At 40.1% G+C, this 27,880-nt stretch overlaps 2 protein-coding genes across 15 annotated transcripts in view; both read left to right on the plus strand.

Moving 5' to 3' along the window:
- Window positions 1-15,359, plus strand: part of MYBPC1 (myosin binding protein C1) — a 124,948-nt gene extending 109,589 nt beyond the window's left edge. For 12 of the 14 annotated variants that reach the window (XM_063447178.1, XM_063447190.1, XM_063447192.1 and 9 more), the window contains 3 exons: window positions 890-1,026; window positions 3,195-3,381; window positions 14,294-15,359. In XM_063447178.1, the coding sequence (XP_063303248.1) occupies window positions 890-1,026; window positions 3,195-3,381; window positions 14,294-14,394 (425 nt within the window). In that variant the 3' untranslated portion in view covers window positions 14,395-15,359. Of the gene's footprint in view, window positions 1-889; window positions 1,027-3,194; window positions 3,382-7,424; window positions 7,469-8,571; window positions 8,612-14,293 lie in introns of all 14 variants that reach the window. The other 2 variants (XM_063447180.1, XM_063447185.1) reach the window with 2 other exon arrangements.
- A 2,282-nt stretch (window positions 15,360-17,641) lies between these two features.
- The window catches only part of CHPT1 (choline phosphotransferase 1), a 74,658-nt gene continuing 64,419 nt past the window's right edge, over window positions 17,642-27,880 (plus strand). The window contains exon 1 of the mRNA XM_063447193.1: window positions 17,642-17,981. Within this exon, the coding sequence (XP_063303263.1) occupies window positions 17,739-17,981 (243 nt within the window). The 5' untranslated portion in view covers window positions 17,642-17,738. The remainder of the gene's footprint in view (window positions 17,982-27,880) is intronic.

The following is a 27,880-nucleotide window of genomic DNA, read 5'->3' on the forward strand; positions in this document are numbered from 1 at the left end:
GCAGGGGCATGTTCTATACACCAAAACTGCTTAATTAAGCTAAAGTTGTTAAGGTGACTATAGTGTCCCTTTAAGAGGTTAAATTGTGCCTTTACAGAGTTGGTCAAAACAAACATCCCTGTTATCACAACGAGGAGAGACACGTGATCTGAGGATCTTGTGTAATCATGTTTAAGCCACGGCCTGCTGAGCATCATTGGGAATGACCACATGCATCTGCAGTACAAAAATCAACCATCATTAGTCATAATATATGTAGTGGTGTCGATGTATGTCTGGTCAGACAGCTAACACGCAGAGATACTGATTGCTCATATTGGCAGTATTGTGACAGCCACATCCCATATTGTTATGCTGTGGTTGACCTGTATTTTATTGGACAAAACAAAACCAGTAGCAGTTCTTGGTTACTTAATATCATATTTATGATTAATAATAAAAATTATCAGGGTTATTCACTGTAGTGAGAAACGCTGGGACTTCAAAGTGAAATTCAAATTTAAGATCAAAATAGCTGAATTGGAAAAAATCTCCCTGTCAGCTACGCGTCTAGTTTGGCTAACTTGGCATTAAATTGTTGAAATTCGCTTTATATTCACTTTGAATTATTTGCAATTATTTCTTTAGTGAATAGCCCTATATGTATTTGGATTATAAATATGCATTCAAATATGAAAGCTAGCTAAGATGGTTTTAAAAAAAATTGGGTGAAAAAAAATCATAGATGTACAAAGTTATTCACAATACCCTACATGTTAGAGAAACTGAACGTACAGTGAAATGGGTCCTCCGTTGCTACTGGCATTATATGTAACTGATCACAATCTTTTTGGGGTAATAGTCTTTCTGGAACTGAGACTTAGCATTCGGTTCTTGTTTTTCGTTCCAGGTAAACCGTACAAACGCCCTGACTACCAAGACTTTGATTTTACAGAAGCACCACAGTTTACCCATCCTCTAATTAATACCGTAGCCATTGCTGGATACAATGCTACTCTAAACTGCAGTGTCAGAGGAAACCCCAAGGTAACAACATCTAACAGTATCCGCTAGCTTGGCCAGTTTACCGAAAAGAACAGGCATTGAATTTTTTTTCCATGGTTCCATAAGTGGTGGCATAATATTGAATTGTGCACAAAAAATCCTAGTTCTGATAGAAACACTCAATAAATCTCCTTCTTTCTCTGTTGCCTCAAAGAACCACTGGGTAATATACTTCCAGCCATGAATGAATAATTTTAAAACCCAGACATAATAGTGTCTAGATTGGTATGTATAATGTATAAATAATGAGGAGCTTATTCTTTGATTTACATGGTAAATCTGTAACATTAAAGCAACGCGTAGTTCTTCTAAGCTGATACAGATGATAAATAAAGTATCTGTCACTGCCTCTTTAAGAGGAAAATAAAATATTCTCAGTTTGTATAACAATACCAATATTAACAGTGTCCATTTGGTTTTATATACCTCTCTGCACTAAAATGTAAGGTCCATGGGAAAAAGAAAGTGCACTCTCTTTGAATTCTAAAATTAGGTATTGATTAAAAATAAGTACACCTTTTGTAGAACCACCTTTAGCAGCAATAACTTGAAGTAATTATCTTCTGTATGACTTTATCAGTCTCTCACATCATTGTGGAGGAATTTTGTCCCACTCTTGTTTACAATGTTTCTGGTGTTTGTTTATGCACATCTCTCTTAAGGTCCCGTCACAGAATTTCAGTTGGGTTGAAGTCTGGACTTTGACTGGGCCATTGCAACACCTTGATTCTTTTCAGCCATTCTGTTATAGATTTCCTGGTGTGCTTGGGATCATTGTCCTGTTGCATGACCCTGTATTGGCCAAGCCTTTCCTGTGGGCAGGTGGCCTCACATTTGACTCTGGAATACTTAGAAGGGTTTTTGGTTGATTCAATTACTGCAAGGTTCCCAGGTACTTTGGCTTCAAAGCAAGCCCAAATCATCACTCCTCCACCACCGTGCTTAACAGTTGGTATGATGTGATTGTGCTTATATGCTGTGTTTGTTTTTTGCCAAACGTGATGCTGTGCAATATGTCTAAACATCTCCACTTTGAGCTCATCGGTCCAAAAGACACTGTTCCAGATGTTTTGTGGTTTGCTCAGATGTAACATTTTAAACCTAAGCCATGCTGCCATGTTCTTTTTAGAGATAAATCTCTTTCTCCTGGCAACTATTATAAACAATATATACTTGTTCAGTCTTTTTCTAATTATACTTTCATGAACTTTAACATTTAACATGCTAACTGAAGCACTGTAGTGTCTGAGATTCAACTCTTGGGTTTTTTGCAATTTTTATAAACGTTGCATGGTCTGACCTTGGGTTGAATTTGCTGGGACATCCGCTCCTGGGACAATTAGCAACTATCTTGAATGTTTTCCACTTTTGAAAATCTTTATCACTGTAGAATGATGGACTTTAAATGGTTTGGAAACGGACATATAGCCCTTCTCAGTTTGATGGGCAGGAACAATTGCTTCTCTAAGGTCAGGTCTTTCCTCCTTGGCATTGTGTTAACACACACCTGAATGCTCCAGACCAGCAAACTGCAAAGGCTTTTATAGAGGTGGTCACACTTGCTGATGATCAATTAATCAAGAACTATTGATTAGCCACACCTGTCTGCTACTTAGCCTCTTAATTTCTATGGAAGCAGTAAGGTGGACTTAGTTTTTAACACATGGCTTCTCCATTTTGGCTTTTGGCTTTGTTAAAATAATCACAGTGAAATATGTAATATGTTGTTGTTCATCTGAGGTTGTATTTTCTTAATTTTAAGACCTGCCTTTCTTGATATGTAAAAATAATATAGAATTCAAAGAGGGTGTACTTTCTTTTTCCCATGACTGTATATATTATTACTAACTGAAAGAGGAACATGCAAAACCTGAACGCCAATACTTGTCCAAACCTGTTTTAGGCAAAAGACTGTTTCGGTCCTAACTATTGCAGCTGACTTAGTTTGTGATAATTAGCTTATTTTACTCCTGGTACTTGCTAGAAAAATTAATTGACTTAAAAAAATGCAAACACCCCTTTGTAGTTTACAGCCTGTTTAAAGTAACGTGTTGTAAAAAATATACATTTATTGCTCGACAGATGATTTATATTAAATCAAATAGAAGATGTCTACAATTAATAATGTGTTTATGTGCTTCTTTGTGCAGCCTAAAATAACTTGGATGAAGAACAAAATGATAATAGAGAACGACCCCCGATTCAGAATGTTTAGTAATCAGAGTGTATGTACCCTGGAGATTCGTAAACCCAGCCCCTATGATGGAGGCACCTATACCTGCAAAGCCGTCAATAGCCTGGGAGAGGCTGAGGTTGATTGTAAGCTAGAAGTGAAAGGTAAGTTACATTCCTGAGCAGTGTGTTTGCATTACTAGTGGTTGGGCTTCTTCTTCATTTAGTAAAGACATCGTGCAAGCAGTACTAGGTATATCTTAATGGGCAGCTACCTAGAGCCGATGCTGATCCCGCTAGTCATTCATTAGCTAAGAACATCCGCTGAGTGGTCTCAGAAAATGAATGACTCCTGTGCATACATATATTAACAGAATCGACATTAACCAGCACAAACTCTTGTTCCATGTTGGCTAATGAGGGCCCAACGACGTTGCCAGCAGAAAATAGACTAAATTCTGTATCTGCAGCATTTCATAGCAAAATACTGCACATAAAGACTCCAGGCACAAAGACCACTTCAAAACACTGAAGCAGTCATGGTGTTTTGACTAACCCTTTAAAAAGAAACTATTGTCACCATAACAACTACAGTTTAATGTGGTTGTTCTGGGGTCTATAGCCTATCCATGCAGACATTTCAATATAAACACTTGCTTTTTTAGACAAAAAGTCATTGTTTACATTGCTGGCTAGTAACACCTCTAGTGGCAGTCACTCAGCCGGTCACTAGAGTTGCTTCCTTTGTCAGTATTGCACAGTGTGCTGCACTGGTGTTCAGTGTCTCCAAGCTCTACATGGAGGTGCTGAACGTTGCCCATATAGATGCACTGACTCAGTGCATCTCTATTAGGAGATGGTGACTGGTGCAGCATTTTTGTTCAGCATGTCATTTTGCCGTGCAGTAGCCTCCCAATGCATTCCTATGTGAAAGCATTGGATTGGCTGATATATTCAAAACTGATGATTTCAGTCACGGAGGCAGGTCCTGGCAGAGTCAGTCACGTCAAAACTGGTGCAGAGTGGTAAAAAAATACGTTAAGTAAAATCACCTTTTCAGAGCATTCTAAAGGTGACCTAAACAGCCACACAGATACGATAGTGTCAGGAATACGTTTGTTTTCCTGACACTATAGTGTTCCTTTAAAGCATGAGTACAAATGTATTTTTTGCCAAATTCAAGACCCATACATTTGTTCCACCCACCACATTATTGATATTTGATTTTTATTCATTTTTTTATTTGTTATGTGGAGTTTTAAATAAGACAATACAAAAACTAAATAAATACAGAGTAAAAATAGACCAGTTAATAGCAATGAAAACACCGGCAAAACCATAAAAACAAGGCTGCGTCAGATGAAAATCTAATTTCTGATGGGATGACCATGCAGTTTTAATATTTGTGGCTGGTTAGTTGGTTTCCTGACTTCAGTGAATAGGAGCAACTAAAACATGCTGCTAATATTAAGTAATTACCTTTAAAATAATATTATATATATATAATTTGTTTCCCTCACACGCTCCATTTCATGAAAATATTTTTTTAAAGGAACACTATAAGCACCCACACCCGTTAATCTCATTGAAGTGGTCTTGGTGCAGTGTCCCTGTTCTCTTAACCCTGCAGTTTAGAGAAACTGCAAATGTTTACATTGCAGGGTTGACTGCCTCTAGTAGTTGTCCAGTTTTACTCCGTGAAATGATTAAATGATGCTGTACGTCGTCACACTTTGCATGAAGATGTCCAGCACCTTCAAAATCCCCATGGGAAAGCATTGAGTCACTGCTTTCCTATGGGTAATGCCTGGGTAACGCTGACATCAGCGTAGAGTGACCCAGGTAAGTGTAAAAAGGTTGTTTGTTTTTTTAACCCTTTTACTCACTAGGCATGAGGGAAAACATTTTTGTATTCCTTTCACTATTGTGTTCCTTTAACCCCTAAGGACACATGACATGTGTGACATGTCATGATTCCCTTTTATTCCAGAAGTTTGGTCCTTAAGGGGTTAAGTTATCTGTGTGTTTTGTCCTATCAAAAACAATCAATATTTTATGTAAGAGAGAATTATTCTGATACATTACTGCATGATCACGATGAAATTATGGGCCAAATAAATGTTTGTCTTCAATTAAAAGAACCATATAATTGTAATCCTGTTTCTGAGATAGACCTAAAGGCTATCGGGCCATGGTAAAAAAAAAAAAAATTAAAAAGAAAAAAAATGTCAGTCAACTGTAACTTATTATAGTGGATAAGGAGGCATTGTGCAATAATATTTTGGGCCATCTGTAAACAGTTATAGAAGATCCTTTAAGACCAGAGATCAGGTAACTTGCATTTAATGACTTATAGTTACACAATGGTCATTCAGATCCCAGACCAGTATAATTCCAGTACATCAGTATCAGTCCAGTGTAATAACTTAGAAGGTAAGGACACCAGCTGCAGCGCCTGTACTAATCTCTGGGAGGGTGTTCTGATCCCCAGCCACATCAATTCAAACTTCTGACAGCAATACTACTACACTCACTCCAGCCTGGGCTCTTCTCCTCTAATATTGGAATTTATAGCTTCCAGTTTTGGTATTTATGACATACTACATGCAGTAGCATCTTAAAAATGATAATTTTACACAAACCAATAAGGTAGCTTAAGTCATTAAGTCAGAACTATTTTTTTTTTAAATAATGGTTTTATTTAGATTTATAGACCAAGCTAAATAGACCAAGCTTTTCGATTGTCCTCTCTAAAGGGGGCCTTAACAAATCTGTGCATTATCTCCAAGGAAATGAAAGTCATGAAAAAAAAAGAAGGAATAAATAGTGTGTTGGTCTAGAGCAGGAGTAGGCAATCAATGACCAAAGTAGGAAGCTATCTACTAAACAGCTGTAGGATCACAATTATGAAAAGGGCTATTCTTAATGATGATATTTTAGCTGTCTAGTAGACAGCTAATTAGGGAGCCATCTATTATTATTAGAGTTATTGGTTAGCTATTTAGATGAACGTGACCCTCCATCCATTTACAGACATGGCCTCATGTCGGAAAAGCTTGCTGGTCATTGGTCTAGAGAGAAAAAGATTACTGCAAGCTCTCAGGAGCAGGATTCATGGTGGTGTAAATATACATGGCATGGCCAAAGATATGTGGATTCCTTGCCTTCTTCTTGAACATTTCATTCCAAAGTTATGAGCATTAAAATGAAGTTGATCCCTTCTTTGCAATTAAAACAACTATTACTACTATAACAATCTTCACTCTTCTGTGAAGGCTTTCTACTAGACGTTGGAACATTGCCATAGGGATTTACTTCCATTCATGTACAGAAGCATTTAGTGCAATTGGGCAATGATGTTGGCATTCAGTCTTGGTTCACAGTCAGCATTCCAATTCTTATCAATCTTTTTTGGATACGACTGAGGCCAAGGCTCTCTATGTGTCAGTTTTCCAAATTCCTTTTAATAAATAATTTCTGTTTGGACCTCCTGTTGCACATGGTGCTGCTGTTAGGTTCAAACAGGCTAGAGTCTTCAACAAACCTCTACATCAAATGTTGGAAGCATAGAATAATATATAGTCTTGTTGTATCTAGTCTATTCCAACTACTCGATTGTGTGACCATGTATCTACAACACCCTCTTTGTAATTGACCTGTTCTTGTTCTTGATCTGTCCCCTTCCCAATGACAATATCTATAAGTGAAAGTGGTTGTGCTACCCATTCAGAAACTGTCTTGTTTGGTGACTTCGTATGACAATGCCACTATCTCAGTAATACATTCTGCTATGAACATATGGTTTTACATCTGTATCAGGATACTTGGCTTAAAACGGTTATCAGTGTCGACAAATTCACTCATTATAAGTGGTGTCCACAGACTTTGGCTATGTAGTGCCCATCAACATAGACGTCTAGAAACACAAGGTAGGATCAAATACAGACCCAAAAGAACGTCTAAATGAAGACTTGTTTTTCTGCAAATAGATTTTATATATGGTTGCAGGTTAAGAGAAACCAAGAATTGTATATGAGATTTAGTTGGCTTATGTAGGCTACACATTATTTAAATTCAGACCATCTTTGTGCACCACCCAAACATTCTTGAATTAGAGTGCTTTATTAAAATGCCATTACTGTGATTTAAAAAATACACTGTATCTAAATTAGAAGAAGAATATCATTTCAAATGTTCTAATTCTGCAGGGTCATTAAGCGGAGAACCTTTCGGCTTGTGGAAACAGAAGCAGGTTTATTAAAAATATTGCAGTTGACAATTGTTCCCATTGACTTATTCCCTATTCCCCCACTCCAGGCTACGTCTTGCATGTTAATCTTGTATTTGTAATCAGTGTATAGATTACAAATATTGTTTCATGGTAAATAATGAGCATATAACATACATTATTCCATGAACAAATATAACAATTTTAACCATATACATTATATTACGATCTTTAAAAGAAAACATAGTTTGCAGGTTTTCTTTCCTGGAAATCAGCTCCAGATATTGGTCACTTTATTAATTCTTAAATTATAAATCAGACACATGTTCTACCAATGTACAATTTACTGGCATCCAGAGCTTATGATCATATTACTATATTCATCGTTGTGTTTCAAAGATCCACACATACTAGCTATTGATTCATTAGAATATTTTAAGTAATAATATATGTTATGATTCAGAATGGTTATTTTCTTATTTATTTACACCAATGGATGCCTTATCATATTGTAAAAAAGAAAAAAAGTTAAAAAAATCACACTTTTTCAAAGGAACTTATTATTTATGGAAAAAGTATACGCCAGGTCTTATTAAACAAATATATACAAAAAAAAAAAAGTAAGTTCTGTTCAGATTTTCTTGCTTACCATTCCACTGATTTTACTCTGCTTTCAAACCCACCATGCATTAATAATTACGGATAATTATAAAGAGAACGTTATTATGTGTTTTAACTACAAGAAACATCTCATTTTCAACATATATGTATATTATATATTGGGTGTTTTCCTTTTGTTAAAATATTTGGTGTGTCAGATGTGTGCAAACCTATTGATATATAAATATATATATATGTTTTAGTTAAAGATCACCTAACTTTTCCACGGTTAATGCGAAATTGCAAAGGCAAATTCTGCCATTTTTGTGTGCATTAATACGTTCAGTTATTAATTGTATTTTAGAAATTTCATCTATTCTTCCCTGGCTTTTAAATTACCCGTGCTTCAACATCTTACATGTGACATCACTAAAATTTAAACATCTCAGTGTTTTGCATTTAAGTAATTAATATGTTTTTTTTTAGCTTCTGTATACTTCTCACTTTTCTTTTTTCTTCTCCCTTAGTTGCACAATAAGGAATATTGAATGTGTATTGTCACCTAAGGTAAGCTTTCATATGGTCCTGTCATATGAAGCTTATGTCTCTTGTTGCCTATCAAATGTCTCCATCGGGCATTAACATGTCAATATGATTTGCTTCAACCCCTAACCAAATTAACTAACAACTAACTTTACTGATTAAACTGATAATGTTGATTTTTGGACATTACAGTTTTGTCAAGGTTAAGAAAAGATGCAATATTTCACTTCTTTATAAAAAAATATATATATATATTAAAATAAATATATAGTAATAACTAAATCATCTGGGGAAAAATATAATAATAATCATTAAAGCATCGAAAGGTTATATTATGAGTATAATGCATATATTTTAATCTAAGTGGCAATTTATTATACTAGTGATAAGAGCCAATGTTTTTAGGAAATAGTTGATGATATAATTTATTATATATATTATACAAACGTAGGACAATAGCCCAGCAGTTTTGTATATAAATTGCTATTCAGTGGTAATTAAAACAATTTATATATATATATACATTCACACAACTTTTTGTGTTTTAATTATTTTATATATCTATATATATACATTCACACAACTTTTTGTGTTTTAATTATTTTATATATCTATATATATACATTCACACAACTTTTTGTGTTTTAATTATTCATCATTTACAAAAATATTGAAAGAATTAAAAAGCATTATATAGTAACTTGCAAAGCCTCATACAGGTTCTTAAACATTAGCATAAAAAGAAAAATAGATTTGTGTCACATAAAGTAGGTTTTACAAAAAAAAAGAAAATGGACAAATACCCTAATATATATATCAGGAACCTGCTGGTATTTCTGGAAAAAAGATTCCCAAAATGATTACTGTATGTGGACATATTGCTAATATACAGTATTTTCTGGCTAAAATGAGGCACCTCTTGCAATGATGTACTCAGTGATCTCCCCAACCGTTATTCATCAGCACTGTACTTTACAATCTTATAGGCTCCAGTACATAGTGCAGAAGGAGGTTGGAGACAAGATCATCATGGAGAAATGTGCTTCTCCACTGGATGAGGAGTGCTACAGTACATAAGAATATAGTCTTAAATATATTGCACAGCTTTGCAAACCAAAATCTGTGTATTTTGTGTGTGCATAGAGTAGAGATGAAAGTGGTAAATACACTTAATATTAATTAAAATCCAATCTAGTTGCACCTACCCATGTATAAATATATATATACAAACACACACACACACACATATATATATATATACACATATATATATATATTTATATATATATATATATATATATATAATTGTCTGTTGTTTATTGCATATGTATAAAACAGACTTAAGATAAACTTAAGTCCAAATAAGAAACTAACGCATCTAATACTAATGCTTGTATTGATAGAAAAACAAAAAAACATGCATATTATATTTGTATACATTTGCATTTTTTTGTTGCTATCTGTGACTATCTGTTTCCAGGATTTATTTAACTGTTCTAAATAAATTCCGTAAGTACCGTACTCCCCAAATGCAGCATCTCCTACACATTAAATGCAAGTAAACTACTACTCCCCTATCCTAAATTTAGAACAACATTTTGTTCAGTTTGACAAAACATATGCTAGTTAGCCATTGTTTATTTTAAATACAATGTTTTAGTCAAAAGTTAGGCTTATGAAATCAGAATAGAATACAACTGAGCAATCCATGTAATCTGAATCATTGATATAGTCTCTTGCGGACTGTCTTAGAAGCACTGGTTTGTAGAACTCGTATAACTTACTGACAAATGTGAGGTCAATTAACTTAAGAGCAATTTGAGTAGAACTCTTGTATTTAGATGATACCGAGAAATAAGATAATATCATTGAAAATGACTTTAAGTAACTGTTATAATAATAATAATAATAATAAGACATGTACATATTTATCAAGATGTTGCAATACAAGATATTGTAATGTGATATCCATATGTGTTTACGGAGACAGCCAGAAGGGTAAGTAAGTACACTGCTCATTTTAAAACACAGGAGTAACATATAATGTTTTAATGATCGTTTTACTATGTATAAATCTATGCAAAATCTTCTTAGAATTCCGAATACACAGAAAAATCATGGATTCATTCACCAATGATTGAACTGTAATGAATTGAAAAACAAACTAGAAGCACTCTAGTAGTCAAATCGTTCAGAATAGTGGTAAAAGCCAAGCCAATGCTCTTAGGTAGTAGTTGATTTTACCTGTTATTCACTGGGCGCCACTCTCGCCTCCACTACAGCAACAGGAAAGCCAGAAGCCTCTGTACTTAGTCAGGGGCTGATTGAGTACTTAATCTCAGGAAGGGCATTGGTAGTGGGCTGTTGTGGGGTAATAGGTGCATTTATGGGGTAAAAGGGGCTGTAGTGTGAAGGGATATGGGGCTGTAGGGGGAGTGGAAGGGGACTGTAGTGGCTGAAATAAGGGCTTTAGTGGGGGGAATTGGGCTTTAGTGGGGGGTAAGGCTCTAATCAGGGGGTTGGAGACTGTAATATGGGAGCTAGGGCTATAGTTGAGGGTTTAGGAGTCTGTTGTGACAGATTGAACTTAACGTAGATAAATGCAAAGTTCTGCACTTCGGGGTGAAGAATGCACAAGCAACTTATATTCTAAATGGATGTAAATTGGGGATAACAACATGAGAATGATTTGGGAATTGTTATAGACAACAAACTGTAACAACACTGCAACAATGTGCAATGTCAGTTAGCAGTTGCTAGGGACAGTAAGATATTGTCATGCATAAAAAGGGGAATTAATTCTTGGAATAAAAATATAATTTTGCCTCTTTCTAAATCACGGGTAAGACCACACACCTTGAATATGCTGTGCAATTTTGGGATCTGTTCTAAAGAAGGATACTATGGAGCTAGAAAAACTGCAGAGACAAGTTACAAAATGAATCAGTGGACTGGAAGATTTTAGTTATGAAGAAAGGTTAACAAATTTAAATTTGTTTAGTTTAGAAAAACTGTGCCTCAGTGGATATGATAGTATTATTCAAATATAGCCTGAAAATCTATTCATAAACAGCACATGCATAGGACACAAGGTTACCCATTTAGACTAGACAAAGGGAGATTTAGTCCCAGATAAAGGAAACGGTTCTTTACAGTAAGAACAATAAGGATGTGGAATTATCTGCACGAAGAAGTGGTTTTATCAGAGTCTGTACAGATGTTTAAACAGCAACTGAATTTATACTTGCAAATACATAATGGTAGCGGACCCTGGGTAACCCGGCTGGTTACCTCCGCTATTAATAAATGAAGATACTCATTTCCCCCCCAGTAACTGGATGACACACAGTTCCAGGGGTACAACAGCACCTTTATTGGCCACACTCGGCTTTATACTTTCCCCATACAAGGGGTGGATCACACATGAAGACAATGTCCCCTACCAAGGTCCTCGCCCTCCCAGGGGTCGTGTAACAGAACCGGAATCCCAGTCCCTTTGTTCTCTGTTCCCACCACTCAGTGTCCCCTCCCAGGGCCCTCCCACTCCCTTGGGTTCCCTGATGGAAACGGAACTCCAGTCCCTTTGTCCCCTGTTCCCGCCACTTAGTGTCCCCTCCCAGGGGTCTTTTTCCATGAAGTCTCTGTATCTGGGGGGTCGTAGTGCGGGAAACCTCCTGCCTTTTTACCTCCCAGTGACAGAGAGCTCACCAACCTCCACCATTGTCCCCAAAGGATGTCCCCACCAATCTCAGTGACACCCAGAACGGTAAAAGTCATGAACTGCCACCAATCGCGGGGTCCCTGTGTAAAAACCCGGCAAGGGAAGTGTCTCTTTTTGGGAAGTGAATGCTCTCCCTAATTAATGAGTGCTTCTCTGGGTGGCCGCCATTCATACAGACGAATGGCAGCCACCCAGAGAAGCACTCATTAATTACTTCCCTCGCGGTTTCACACTATGTTGCGAGTTGCCAACGTTCTAATTGATTGGTGAGAACATTCCAATGGGTGCCGGGGAGGTCCTCATTTGGGAACTGAACAAGGTGGGAAGCAATCCGTGAATTCTCCCCCTGGATGGAATTTGTCTAACGAACGGGGTGCCACCCAGGGTAGGCACACGCCGAGGCTTCCCGTGCGGTTTGTGGTTTTGACACCTCGTTCTGAGGTGTGAAGGTTCTGTATCAACATTCTAAATGGGGTTTTGTGGTGGTCCCCGTTTGGGAGGTGAATGAAGTCACTTTGTGGCGGCACTCCCGAACGCGGAGGAGGCAGTTCAGACGAACACATAGAGTGAAATACATGACTGAGATAGGGAAAAGACACGAAAGGAATGCTAAGACAGTAACACACATCACAGAACAAACCGGTCAATACATAGTTTAGCGGTGGTCCTGCTACAATAGTATTCATGGATATGATTTCTGATAGGTGGGGTGACAGCTAACAGAGCTCCTAATATTATTTTGGGGTCAAAAATTAATTATTTTCTAGTTTCCGAAAAAACTTGAAAGCACTTCAAACTGTTGGGCAGTGGGGAAGGTTTGGCTTCTTTTGGATCAACAGCAAAAACAGAAATGAGAAAGGTAGAACTTGATGAATGCAAGTCTGTTTTTTCAGCCTATATAACTATGTAACTTTGTAGTGGGGGGTTAGGGGCTGCAATAAGGAGTGTAGGGTCTGTAGTAAAGGATGTAGGGGCTGTAATGAGTTGATGGGGCTACAGTGGATAGTTACAGGCTTCAGTAGGGGGTGGAGGCTGAGCCAGAGAGATGGGAATCTTGATCCTTGGTGGTCCGGTGGGAGTTGCTGCGTGTCTGCACCCTTAGTGGGTGCAGCAAATGGTAGATCCCCAGATGTTGTAGGAGTGCAACTTCCATGATGGTCAGCCATTCTAAAGATTGATCAAGCATCATTACAGTTGGAGTTCTACAACATCTGGGGATCTACTCTTTGATCAGCCCTGGTGTAGAAGTAGCAGAGAACTTGATTCAGCAAAGGTTCTCTCTCCTATTCTCTATATCAGGGCCTAGCAAGTGAGGAAGATCTTTGATCTCTCCCACTGTCAGCCATGGAACCCCCTATCTGGGTCAGTGCTCAAATAGCCGGGCGGCCCCTGCAGGACCACCTCGGCATGGCTTCTTAGGGTGGGGCTTAGTTCAGATAGAGAGCTTCCTGTTCTCCTGCAACTGTAGTAGGAGTGAAGAATGGTGCCAGGTGGACCCAGTCAGGCAATCAAACTGTTTTTCTAAACAGGTTTGACTACTTAGAATTAGCGGGAGAGGATACCAGGGAACTCCTGGTATCTTAATGGTATCATGTTTGGAGGCCTCCTTGTATGCTAAAATAGCCAAACTATAACTATAGGTGAGTTAAATTTTTTTCCAAATAAGCTGTTTTTGTCTAAATTTTTCATTACGTTTTTAATTCATTCACAGCTTCAGTTTCAGCCCTAACTTGAGCATTTTTCATGGTTAATACAGAACGAACATAATGCGAATAAATGGACACAAAACAATCCCAAACAAGTCCCATACACCCAAAAGGGACAGACGATATTACTTGTCAATCAAATGTATACACAACTTATAAAATACTTATACACGTACATCCAGGGTGTACAACTTAACCATACTGCGAAGTGAGATCCACACCGGCCTGGCTGAAACTGTCATGTATTCTGATTTTAAAATTTCCGACTTTAATTTGCAGGTGGGCTCACATTTTTTCGCCTTCTGATGCAAGGTGTGCCTTTGTCTGTTATTGATTCTTACCTGCGGGAGCTGAAAGAGAGCAAGCAAGAGAGAACATAAGTCCAGAAGAAAGCCGCTTTTACTTTTGAAGCAGAATCCATCAGTGTTTCAGTTTGCGATCATGAAATTGTGTCTGTATCATGTAGTTATATTCTGTACTGCTATTTTCTTTCTTGTCTGATAAATATAAAGATTCATGCATGAGTTGCTTTGAAAGAGAGAGAGAGCGAGAGTGATAAAATTCAGCCATAAAGGTTGTATGTTTTATTTTATTTTTATTTTATTTTTTTTGGTTTGGCTTGGGACTTTTAACCCTTTCAGTGCCAGATTGCATGACTGCATTACCTGTCTGTCACTCAAATACATTGTCATTTCGTAGAGTCAAGTTGGATCCACGGCCATCCATCTATTTTGAGCCTTTATCTTTCTAACTTGTGATTCGATCGCAAAAATGCAATGGCTGTTTGACTTCAAACTCATTTAGAACCATTTAGTGATATCAATTCATGATAATAAGATCATTCAATTTTCCCATTGTCAGAAGCTTAGTGCTACTCTCTTATGCTGTTTCCTAACTAGTAAATCAATGTTTACGTATTCGCATATAGATAGGGTTTATCTTTAAAATTACTGGACAGTACCATCCAATATAGGCCTTCTGTGATCTCTAGCAAGTAACGAGATGCCAAGCCACCTGGCATTGACATATTTTTAGAATGAGCACTGGTCAATATGTAGACATACAGCAGCTGAATGCTTGATTTGGTATTTGGTTTCATTAAAAAAGAGTTGTGATGATGCAAACACCTACCTTGCAATGAAGAATAGAGTTGTACATCAATGGAGCTTATAAGAAATGTGACATCACATTAAAATCATGCTACTACTATAAGCTTTTTTTTCAAGGATCAAGGATTTAATTGCTAAATTGGAAATCAGTAGCTTCATTTTGCCAGCTTTTGATCTGCTGCAGAACATTGTGTATTTTAACTGATGTACAATAAACAAGAAAGTGTTTTACACAATTGGCCCTCTTGTTATTGACTCCATGGTATGACTGAAATCTGCATTGCCAGCTAGGGCTATCTAACCCACAGACAGACACTGCACGTCTGGTATCGTGCCCAGGCACATACCAAAACTCTGACAACTGCTTTGCTACGGGACCCGCCAAAACCATTTACTTTGTTACAGTGCCCAGTAATGATTTAACCCTTTAAGTGACATCCTTTTCAGTCATTACAATCTGGACTTTAAGGATTAAAATAAATAAAAAAAATGGAGTGCCCCAGATTGTTTTATGACTGTAAAACTCTAAAATGCTGTCAAATTAAATCGCAATGATGTGCAACACTGACATAGGCATTTTAACAGACTAAGGTATGATGATGGCAAACAATGCAATTGGTCCTTAAAGTGTTTATAAAGCTATAAATGGCAGTTGGCTACTGGGTTTTCTGGGTTTGCGTTAAGATGACAACTCTTTTTGTAAAATGCCAACATACAAAATAAGGCCCAGGGCTCAAACTCCCACTAATCCTGGGAGCGGCAGCAATGATTATAGTACACATCAGCCTCAATGCATACAATATAAAAAAAATAAAAAACAAAGAAAAAAGTGACTTGTGCATTATTCGGCACTATTTAGCAAGTAAAAAACAGTAAAGTAGAATTCTAACGCGTTTTACCTCTTGACAGAGCTTAATCAAAGTTTTCACATAAAGCCTTGTCAAGAGGTGAAACACGTTGGTGTTATACTTAAAGGGACACTAAAGGCACCCAGACCACTTCAGCTCCTTGAAGTGGTCTGGGTGCAAACTCCCATCACCCTTAACCCTGCAGTGATAATTATTGCAGTTTTTATAAACTGCAATAATTACCTCTGAGGGTTAACTACTCCTCTAGTGGCTGTCTACCAGACAGCAACTAGAGGGACTTCCAGAATTGAAACTGACTTTTGGTCCGTTATCTGGCGCTGGATGTCCTCACGCTCTGCATGAGGATCTACAGCGTCAGATTTTCCTTCATAGGAAAGCATTGAATAATGCTTTCCTATGGGTAGACCCTGAGGTGAGCGCGGCCATTGCCGTGTATGCATATTAGGTCTCCCCCGCCAGCGGACATCAACATTGGAGGAGTGTGGGCAGAGCTGAACCAGCGCAGAGGGACATCGGCGCTGGACCTTGGTAAGTGACTGAAGGGTTTATTAACCCCGTCAGTGCTGTGGGAGGGGGCCTTGACAAAGGGGAAATCTATAGTGCCAGGAAAACGAGTTTGTTTTCCTGGAACTATCGAATCAATCCCTCTGTTTAACTCGCTATTGTTTTTTTTTTTAAAGATATTTCTAATAACATTTGTGGGGGGGGTTTAAGACTCCTGTGCCATTGTGTTTTTTTCTGACCTTTGGACATTATTTTCCTTGGTGGGTAATGTACCAGCTACAGTATGAGGATTGATTAAAACTATATTATTTACCAATTACATCATTATTCCTGTGTCTTTGTTGGCTTAAATTCCCTGCTCACTTCCCAATTTACTATTAAATGCCCATGCAGTAGTTAAACATGTTTGGTTGATAAGAAAAAGAAGATTTAATAAAAATGTTGGCTTGCACCCGGACAACAAAATCTTGCACGGATGGAACCAAGTTGTAAGTAGCGGTAGGAGATTAGAATATTGCAGAGGGAAATCTGCAGAAGAGAGGCTTATTCACTTAAATTCGCTATATATCAATACAATCTGTAGCTGCGAGAATAAAACTGGTTGTGTATTTTCCAAGGTGCAAAGCAAAAATATTTTGATGTCCTAAATTAATTCACTTGTTTGTTTTATAATATTCTAAAAGGGAAGTAATCCATTTAGAGGTACACTTCCCCTTAGGGAAACAAACACAATTTTGTGCAGTCAGCACATGCTATCCTACACTCAAAGCATGAAAGCACAGCACAAAGAAATCACTGCTGATATAGTGGATTGCTTTCTGTAATAGTCACATGTCAGTGGGAACTAGCCATAGAATAACTAGACAGTAATATTCATTGTTACCCATTAAAAAGGCTGTGGAATTCATTTATAAGTAGGTATTTATAAAATAAAACACTTTTGTCCAAACGCCCGCATTTAGATGATACATAGATAATATGAGTGTGAAATAAAAGTCCAAAAAGCTATTATGTGACCCCCTGATCATAAGGCGAACCCACTCAGTACTCTGGTGGCTGATCTCTCATCGCAGTGACAGACCTTTAAATGCCCCAGGTCATCCAGCTCTCTATTTCCGGGTGTTGGATGCTGGGCTGGACTTTGACTAGGAGGGAGGCGCTCCGGAAAGAGCAGAGAGGAATTCAGGACACCGAAAGCAAAGCTGAACTGTCAGGAGCTGTGGATCAGGGCTGTCGGGGAGGATGTTGTCCCCCCTGTGTGTGCAGGAGCCCCTAACAGCCCTGCAGCTCAAGCGCTTAGAGGAGCATAAGTACAGCGCTTGTGGCAGCTCCTTGCTGGAGCCTCTGATGCAGGTCTACTGGAACTGGCTGGTGAGCAAGATACCCCTGTGGGTGGCCCCCAACACCATCACCAGCGTGGGGCTGTTCCTGAACGTTGTCACCACTCTCATCCTGGTCTACTACTGCCCCACGGCCACTGAAGACGTAAGTTGGGAGCTGGAACGTTGTGGAATCTGTAGAATATTGCAACATTGTTGTTTCCTGGTGCCATGGTTCTAAGTCCAAAAGTTACACCCTCAGCTGTTGCTAGACTACAACTCTCATGATCCATTGCCTTCCTTCTGGCTGGCATGGCATGATGGGAGTTGTGGCTCTGAAACCGCTTTGGATCTAACTTTTGGCCACCTGTGCTGCTGACCACTGTCCTCTAGGTGTGTGGATTTACTGCTCTATTTGAGGGAAGGTACAAAGGGCTGTAGGGGAGAGGTTAAAGTGTCCCTATTGTCAGGATTTATTATCAGGGACCTTTCTGCCACCTCAGCTTGCAGGTAACGAGGGAACTGTTACATTCCTTTAGAAAACCAGGTGATTTGTAAAGCACAATGAAACACAAGCTGTCCCTACATTTCTGTAAACAAAGGGATCTTGTTTCAGGTCATGATCTTTGCTGGAGGTTTTAGGGATAAGATTTATAAAAACCAAGGGAATTATTCACTAAGCTAAGAAGTGGCTCTGAGATTGCAGATTTTAAGGCCAGAATGGTGTAGCCGTAAGCGTATTTTCTTATTTCTGCTATTTAGCCTGAACACCGCCATTTCTTCGTCAATTCCCCACAATGTCTGGTTAAGTGAATAAACACTTTTAGTGTTAAAGTAGCCCATAGTGCATTAAGAAACGCCTGCCTCCTTCACAGTTAAATCCAGTAATTTTATTTTTCATTATTCGAGTGAATAAAAGATTGCATTAATTATAGCCTTTGTGTGTATCATTTTGGAATGGGTACATGGGTCCTGCCTTGCCTCTGATTGTGAGCACCTCTTATCCGTCCAGAGACCTATGAGCTATTGCACGTTCACGATATCTACTGCCATGCAGAATCAACAGGCATCTCTGATAAAGAAGGATTTAAAAGGGATACTATAAGCACCATAGCCACATCTACTTGCTGAAGTGGGTATGGTGTAATGAACATTGTCAATATAGACATAGTTCATTTGACAGGTATCTCCATCAGTTGGCATCAGTCAGCAAAGAATCAGTGTTACGGACTTGCTATGCAGAATTTGTGAAACTTTGACTTCAGTATGCACAGCCTTTATTACAGGTGCTATAAAGGTGTCTGCTAGTGTAGGCTGACTGTATTGTAATGCATGGCTCGCATACACGCAGCCTAATCCTCACCCATACCTGGCTCCCAGGTACCAGGAGTTCCCTGATCACAGGATAAGTAGACAAGCTTTTTTTTTTTTTTTTTTTTAAAGAATATTTTGAAAATTTACTTGGGTCCATTGGGTGCCTGCCTCCACCTCCTGTACGTCTGGCAGTCCAGGATGCTGTTTAATGGCTTAGGGCACTTAGCTGATGCTCTCAGCCAATGAGCTGGCACTGCATAGCATGATTTACGTCAGTGGGGCTAAGAGAAGCTCATTGGAGGACCTACCGAATCTAGGGAAGGCAGCTCCCAGCAGACCCTCGTAGTTTTTCAAAGGGTTTGACTGCTTACACTGTAAAGGCTCTACGGCACTCTGGGCACCATAACTACTACAGTGGGCTGTAAACGTTGCGATGCTTGAAGTATTTTGTTAATGCCAAAACATAGTGGACTGAAAATCCAATTGAAAAATTGTAGATTAAAAGTTGGAGAATTTTTCCAAATCAGCTATTTTTGCCTAAAATGTTATATTCAACATTAAGTGACTAACTGTTGTTCATAGCTAACACAGATAAAGAGTTGTGAAACAAGTTTGTGTAAGGAGGAGATACTAACAACGTGTAATTAAATATCTTGCAATTTTCTGCAGGTTAATTACCAGGGGTGTAAACCTCAAAGAGAGATTGTGGAGAATTAACACGGAAATTCAAAATTTTAGGCAAAAAATCCTATAACTACAATTCCTCTGTCTATCCTGTGCAATTAACAAAATGTAAAAAAAAATGTCTTTGTATGGTGTGGCAGGGCACAGTAAAAAGAAGCCCTGTAAGAGAGGAAAGGAGAAGAAACGAGAATTAAAATAAAAGAATAAAGTGATGGGGAAAGGAAGAGGGGAGGAGGCAGAGAACCCACCGCCGCTGTGGACACCACTGTCCCAGAAAACTTGTGTCACGGAGTACTAAGCGGAGTTATTTTGCACAGCATTCCAATAAAGTTCCAAAGGCTGCCACACAAACATGCGATGTGAGTTTCTCCATCATGAAATAATCCTTGATTTTTCAGTATGATTTTACCACCGTCGGGTATATCGTCGCTCATCCACATATGAGCCAATTCCCATCTAGCTGCCAAATTAATTTTATTAAACAACCTTATTTTATTTGATGTAAGGCCTTCCATGGGTTTAGCTAGTAGAAAGGACTGTGGGCCCGAGTCAACAGATCTTTGAAAAACTGAGCTCAACAATATCCTGATCCTCCCCCAAAATTGTTGGGAGTTGTCCCTTTTTTAACCCATTTATTGTTATGTACGCAACTGAAGAAAGAACAATATCATACACAATGTCTTGGTTTAGCAGAAAATACTTTAGACTCTCTCACTGTAAACTTGTGTGTCTATGTTGAACAATGTCACATGGTGGTGTAAATATGTTTAGCCCAAATAAGTGCAAGAAGAACATAATTCATAGGACATTTATTAAGTTAATATTAGTACTTGATCAAATGGCAACCTATTATGTAGCAATTGCAACAGCACCCTCATAATTGCTGCCTTAGGCTTTTGTGAGGAGCTTGCTCTCCTGTCTTGTGCCCGTAATTAAGTACAGCATCTCCAAGACTTGATGTCATGGGCCAAGTTGCCCAGAGGCTTTTTGTGCTCTTAGTGGACACTTGTGGTTCTTTCTGACCACACAGGATTCTGTACAAAACTACCAGGAAGATGAGCTCACAGATCTAACATAGATCCACTATAAGTTAGAGTGCCCCTAGAGCATCCCACTGCGTAGTGTGGGCAACTGGTAGAGGTCCAAGCTGTTGACGGTATGCAGGCTAGACAAGTGTATACCTATTTTGGATCTAGCAGACATGCCACAGAAAAAAAAGTGAAATGCTATGACAGGACATTTCTACCCATGTTGGAGCACTTACACATAATTTTGTACACTGGCAGCCCTTTGTGCTATCTGACCATGTGTGTACGTCTTCCTAGCATGCCAACTTGTTCTTATAACCAGTGACCTGCATTCAATCACTGACTTTACCTGGTTTTATATTTTCAATAGTAGGAGGTGTACAAAAGTGCCGTCCTGGATCTGTTTGGTCAATATCCTGTCTAGAGTTATGTCTCCATTGATACCTGGTGGGACATGGAATAGGAATGTGTGGGTAGACATGGTTTTTTTTTCTTAATCTTGCTAAAAAAAATATTTTTGTTTTTTATTCTTTATTTTTGTTCGTGCATAAGGGTAACAGGCGAATTTGTACTGCCACAATAGCTGGTACAGTCAAGTTTGCATACAGTCTTAATCACATGGCATTAATGACATTGCACTTTTTTTTTTTTAAGTAGTTTTGTAAACAAGATAATATCGTAAGCTTAGTAGTGATGGCAAATTAAACACTTAGACATAGACATAGACATAGAGAAACAGTTATGTGTCCTATTAACTTTGCACAGTTTTATGGGTTAATACAGGAATGTAGGAGCATGCTAAGTCTATTGAGGCTATGGAGTGTTATGCAGGCTGAACATTGTTATTATACATAGCCCTATAGAGTGTGTAGAGGTTGTGCTTTGTTAAAAGTTTGGCACATGTTTATACTAGTGTTGTTAGTCGATAGGCATACAAGAGAATTGCAGTGGGTTAGCGTGTGAGTTGCAGAGCATAGCATATTGTGATGTAATTCCAGTAAAATACAAGTTTAGCAGGCTAAGATTGCCACAAGGCATATGTATGTATATGTGTTTGTAGTATCAGTTGGTTAATTACACGTAGCTAAGATACTGTCATCACTGTACTGACCAGGTGCAGGAATGTAAGAACTGGAATTACGCGTCCCTCTCCTTTGTATCAGATGAGCCACGTGGTTAGACCGGATGGATGAGTTTAGACTCTATTCATTAAATAGGTTAAGGGTATGTGTGGGTGTAGTTAATTGTGGGAGGAGCTACAGTGCTATATAAGGAATGTACTCTATGTATTCAGTACTCAGACTTTGCTGTATTTTGGTGACGCTAGTCCCTCTGAGTCCCGATCGGTGATCCAATAAAGAATCTCTTCCTTCCTGAAGAAACCTGTGTCCATCTCTCTGTGCTTGGCTACCGTCAGTTTCTCCGGTATCATTTGGTGCATTGGCCGGGAAGCTCATCGTTCAACGGTAGCTGAGAGGCAGAGGCGTGAGACGGTCTATCTTTGCCCACGTTCTCTACGGCTGCACCCCTGAACTTCTGCGTGGACCTCCCTTCGTCTCGGCGCCACTGGTCTGTTGTCCAGGAGATCATCGGCCTCTACGTGAGAAGTGCTGGGGTGTCCCCGTCGATGAGTGTGAACTCAGGTTCAGGAACGAGGAGGTAAGATAACTGCTGTTTTAGACGGCAGGACCCGCTAGGGGTATACCGATTGTGCGGTAGGCCCAAAGGGGTTTTTGAATCTGTATCTGCCCCCTCTGTCGGAGGGAAGGAGCGAAGGCGCACCGCTCGATCGAACGCTCTTTAGTCAGACCGTTTGATTTGGTTAGTCAGGCGGGGTCCTGGTGTAAATAGCCCTAGCCGGACACCGGTGTCTTGTCTAGACTAGCGTTCTAGGGTGTATATTACGTTCACTAGGTCGGAGGGACCGGGAGACTAAGCGGCGCCTGTGTAAATTCGGTTCGCTAGTTCTCATCCTATCTGGGCTAAGTGGGAAGGCGTGTAAATTTGGAACCCACTAGACTTTTGATAGTACGACTAAGAGGCGCCTGTGTAAATTCGGATCTCTAGCTCGTTGTATAGTGCGACTAAGAGGCGCCTGTGTAAATTCGGTTCTCTAGCTCGCTATGTATATGTGGTGATTGGGCAGTGTGGCTAACCAAAACGGGTGTATATAGTTTTAGGTAGTCCATTCAAGGTACTGGCCAATAGTTTAGTTGGGAATTGTAAATGTGTTAATGATTGTTTAGTAAAGTGTATATCTTGTTAGATAGCGCGAGCTCAGCCGTCTAGCGAGAGTGTTAATAGTGTGTTGCTGTATTATAGTGCACGGTACCATAACCCTGTATATTTACTGACATTATATAATAAGTACTAATCATTGTCGTCCATTGCATGTTTTAACACCATAACCACTAATAATTGTATTGTGACCTTAACTTGTGCTTTGACCTATGCTAACCGTACTGTAACCGCTATTTGTAAAAGACGATGTTACTGGGGTGTGTTATAGACGGGTAATTCGTATATAGAGAATTATAGCGTGGGTGACTGTGTAGTTACGCCAAAGGGCATAATATTGATTATATAGTGACTGGTGTAGCAGCTGTGTGTGTACGGGAATTCCCTGAGTGTTTATTGTTATTGTGTACGTTTCACTTGGTAACCGTACCACGTGGTGCTGTTGCCAGAGGAAACGGGTGTGACTGTTGAATAGTACGCGTGTATAGTAATCGTTGTCGACGACGTTCCACTGTTAAATATGGGTGCGTCGCAGTCAACGATTCCGGATCCCTTAGGATGTATGGTTAAGAATTTTAAAAAGGGATTCAAAGTTTGTGATTTTGGGGTTAAGATGTCCCCTGTACGTTTGGTCACTTTGTGCACTAGGGAGTGGCCTACTTTGGTTGCGGCATGGCCGCCACGTGGCAGTTTGGATCCAACTCTGGTACAGCGCTTACACGTGGCTGTATCAGGTAGGCCTGAACTTTACGGCCAGTTTCCTTATATTGATTGTTGGAGACAGGCCGTAAATGACTCGCCAAAATGGCTCCGGACATGCCACGAGGAACAGTGTCGCCTCATGGTAGCTAGGACTTGTTCGTCCACTAGGGCTGGTGTTAGGCCCATTTTGGACACGCCCCCTGAGTCCGAGATCCCTTTGCCGCCCCCTTACTTTCCGGTAAGAGGAAGTGACGCAAATACAGGAAGTCCTGTAACCCTTCCCTCATTACCCTCATCCACTTCCGCTTCCTCCTCCAGTACAGGATCCACCCCCCCTCGTACTAAATCTCCCCTTCCGGAACCAGAACCCACCCCCATTAGAAACGAATATCCTGATTTGGCGCCACTTCAGACTTCCGGTCAAGCTTCATCTAGCTCGGCCCGAAGTGTTCTATTCACTACCTTTTCCCAAAACCAACCTCCCACATCCCCATACCCTATATCTCCCCGACCGGAACCCATGACTGACGCTTCCCTACGTAGCCCCATCCAAACCCGACAGTTGACTGGTGCCCAACAATTAAAGCACTATCAGATGCCTCTTCGCTTAAATCCCGGGTCAGCCTATATTAATGCCGCAGGTCAAATGGCACAAGCTGACCCTGTCTTCGTATATGTTCCCTTCACTACAACCGATCTTTTAAACTGGAAGACCCACAATTCCTCGTATACTGAGAAACCACAAGCCATGACTGATCTGTTCACCTCAATAGTACAGACACATAATCCGACATGGGCTGATTGCCAGCAGTTATTAATGACTTTATTTAACAATGAGGAAAGGACAAGAATAAATCAAGCAGCCATTAAAGCATTAGAGGATAGAGCCCGTGCTTTGAACCAAGCTAATCCAGCAGCATGGGCCGCAACACATTATCCCAACACTGATCCCGATTGGAACGTAAATGGTGCTGATATGGTTCAACTCAGAGCCTATAGAGACGCTATAATTGCTGGCATGAAAGCCGGAGGAAAGAAAGCCATTAACATGTCGAAGACAGTTGAGGTGATCCAGAAAAGCGATGAAGCGCCCAGTGTCTTTTATGACCGATTATTGGAGGCGTACCGCTTGTACACCCCCTTTAATCCGGAAGACGCAGACAATTCCCGAATGGTGAACTCCGCCTTTGTCAGCCAAGCTTACGGAGATATTAAGCGCAAGCTACAAAAGTTAGAAGGGTTTGCAGGTATGTCAATCACCCAACTAATGGAGGTAGCTAATAAGGTTTATATGAATAGGGAAACAGAAAGCAAGAAAGAGGAGGAGCGCAAGATGCGTAAAAAGGCTGATATGCTAGCGGTAGCGATCGCAGGCGTAGATAAACGGGGCCCAGATAGAGGCAATAATAGATGGAGTAGGGAGCCTTTGAGTAGGGATCAGTGTGCGTATTGCAAGGAAGAAGGGCATTGGAGGAACGAATGTCCGCAAAGAGAGCAGTACGAGAGAGACCAACCCAGGGCAGGCTACGGAAACTTTAGAGGCAGAGCGAGAGGTAGAGGAGGTCCCGGAGGGAGTAATGGTTATAGAGGGAGTAATGGGAACAGAGGAAGTGTTAGGGAAGACAGGTATATTCCAGCAGCGCAAAGGTCTCGCGATAGAGAAGGTAGGGACTTTGTAGGATTGGCTGACACGGTCATGGAGGACTATTGATACCGACCGGGCTCCATCCCCCTTGGTCGAGCGGAGCCTATGGTCGATGTATCAATAGGGGGGAAAAGGAGTGCGTTCATGATCGACACTGGTGCTGAACATTCAGTGGTGACTAATCTAGTTGCTCCTCCATCTGGAAGGACTATTACTGTGATAGGAGCAACTGGAAGAAGTGCTGAAAGACCGGTTCTTAAAAGTCGACTCTGTACATTGGGAGGCCACGTAGTAAAACACCAATTCCTTTATATGCCTGAATGTCCAGTCCAATTGCTGGGACGTGATATGCTATCCAAATTACAAGCGCAGATTACGTTCCTACCAGATGGAACAACATCTTTAAAGTTTAATGGACCTTCAGGTATTATGACTTTATCCGTACCAAAGGAAGAAGAGTGGCGACTTTATACAGTGTTGACTAGCCAAAACCCTAGGAGTGATGAGACATTGTTTAACATACCAGGAGTTTGGGCAGAGAACAACCCACCAGGACTGGCCCGCAATATTCCACCAATAAAAATTTAACTGAAACATGGGGTTTATCCAGTGAGCCTAAGACAATATCACATTCCGCAGAAGGCTAAGAAGAACATCCAATCCTATCTGGATAAGTTCATACGGTATGGTATCCTAAAATTCTGTACTTCCCCCTGGAACACCCCATTGCTGCCTGTTCAAAAGCCCGGCACAGATGAGTATCGACCTGTGCAGGACTTAAGAGCAGTCAATGATGCGGTTGTTAGCATACATCCAGTTGTACCCAATCCATATAACCTGCTTGCTTTAATTCCGGGCGGGGCTACTTACTTCACAGTCTTAGATCTCAAAGATGCCTTCTTTTGCCTCCGAATTGCCGCAGAAAGTCAATGTATTTTCGCTTTCCAGTGGGAGAACGCTGTAACGGGCTCAAAACGCCAAATGACTTGGACAAGACTGCCCCAAGGGTTTAAAAATTCACCTACCCTATTTGGTTCAGCCCTAAGTCAAGATCTATTGGATTTCGAGTCCATCCCAGGAGAGTGTGTATTGTTACAATATGTAGATGACTTGTTGATAGCAGCAGTTACAAAAGAAATCTGTCAGCAAGCAACGCACGATCTACTACACATTCTCTGGAAGGCAGGATACAAGGTGTCTAGAAAGAAGGCTCAGTTGTGTTTGCCAACTGTCAAGTATCTAGGATTCCATATCTCTGAAGGTCAAAGAATTATGGGGCCAGAGAGAAAAGAGGCTGTCTGCCAAATACCAGTACCCAAGAATAGAAGACAAGTGCGAGAATTCTTGGGGGCAGCAGGCTTCTGTAGGATATGGATTCCCAGCTATGCGATACTGGCAAAACCTCTGTACGCAGCTATCAAAGGTACAGAGCACGACCCCTTCCTATGGACCCAAGAACAGCAAACGGCATTTGAAGATGTGAAGAAGGCTTTGATGAGTGCCCCAGCATTAGGTCTACCTGATCACACACGACCATTCTACCTGTATGTACACGAGCAAAGAAGAATGGCTGTGGGAGTATTGACACAGTACTTGGGATCATGGCAAAGACCTGTTGCCTACATGTCTAAGCAACTGGATGCAGTGGCCAGCGGACTTCCACCTTGTCTAAGAGCCGTAGCTGCAGCCGCCCTGCTAGTAGCTGAAGCCGATAAACTCACTCTGGGTCAAGAACTTTATGTACGAGTCCCACATGCAGTACAGACGTTGTTGGATTACAAAGGAAATCATTGGTTTAGTAACAGCCGTATGACCAAGTATCAAGCAATGTTGTGTGAAAACCCAAGAGTGCATTTAGAGACTGTAAACACCTTAAATCCAGCTACCCTTTTGCCACAACCTACTGAAAGTCAACATGATTGTTTGGAAGTAATGGATGAAGTATTCTCAAGTAGACCAGATCTTCGTGATTTTCCCATCCAGAACCCCGATGTTCAATATTACACCGACGGCAGTAGTTATGTGAAAGAAGGGATCCGCTATGCAGGATATGCAGTGACAACAATAGACAAGGTGATAGAAGCTCGGCCACTGGCGAAAGGAACATCAGCACAAAAGGCAGAATTAATAGCACTAACACGAGCGTTACAATTGGCTGAAGGTTTAAGAGTAAATATCTATACGGACTCTAAATATGCGTTTTTAACCACTCATGCCCACGGAGCTTTGTATAAAGAAAGAGGACTACTGAATTCAGAGGGCAAAGAAATCAAGTACGCAGCTGAAATCCTACAACTATTGGAAGCAGTGTGGGAGCCGAAAGAAGTCGGTATCATACATTGTCGAGCGCATCTGAGAGGAGATGGTGATGTAACCAAGGGAAATCGGATGGCAGATAGTGCAGCTAAGCGTGCTGCTGAATCAGGAAGACAGGAGTATGTAGGGCATATAGCT

Source organism: Pelobates fuscus, chromosome 3, assembly GCF_036172605.1.
Source record: "Pelobates fuscus isolate aPelFus1 chromosome 3, aPelFus1.pri, whole genome shotgun sequence".
In the NCBI taxonomy this organism is placed as follows: domain Eukaryota; kingdom Metazoa; phylum Chordata; class Amphibia; order Anura; family Pelobatidae; genus Pelobates; species Pelobates fuscus.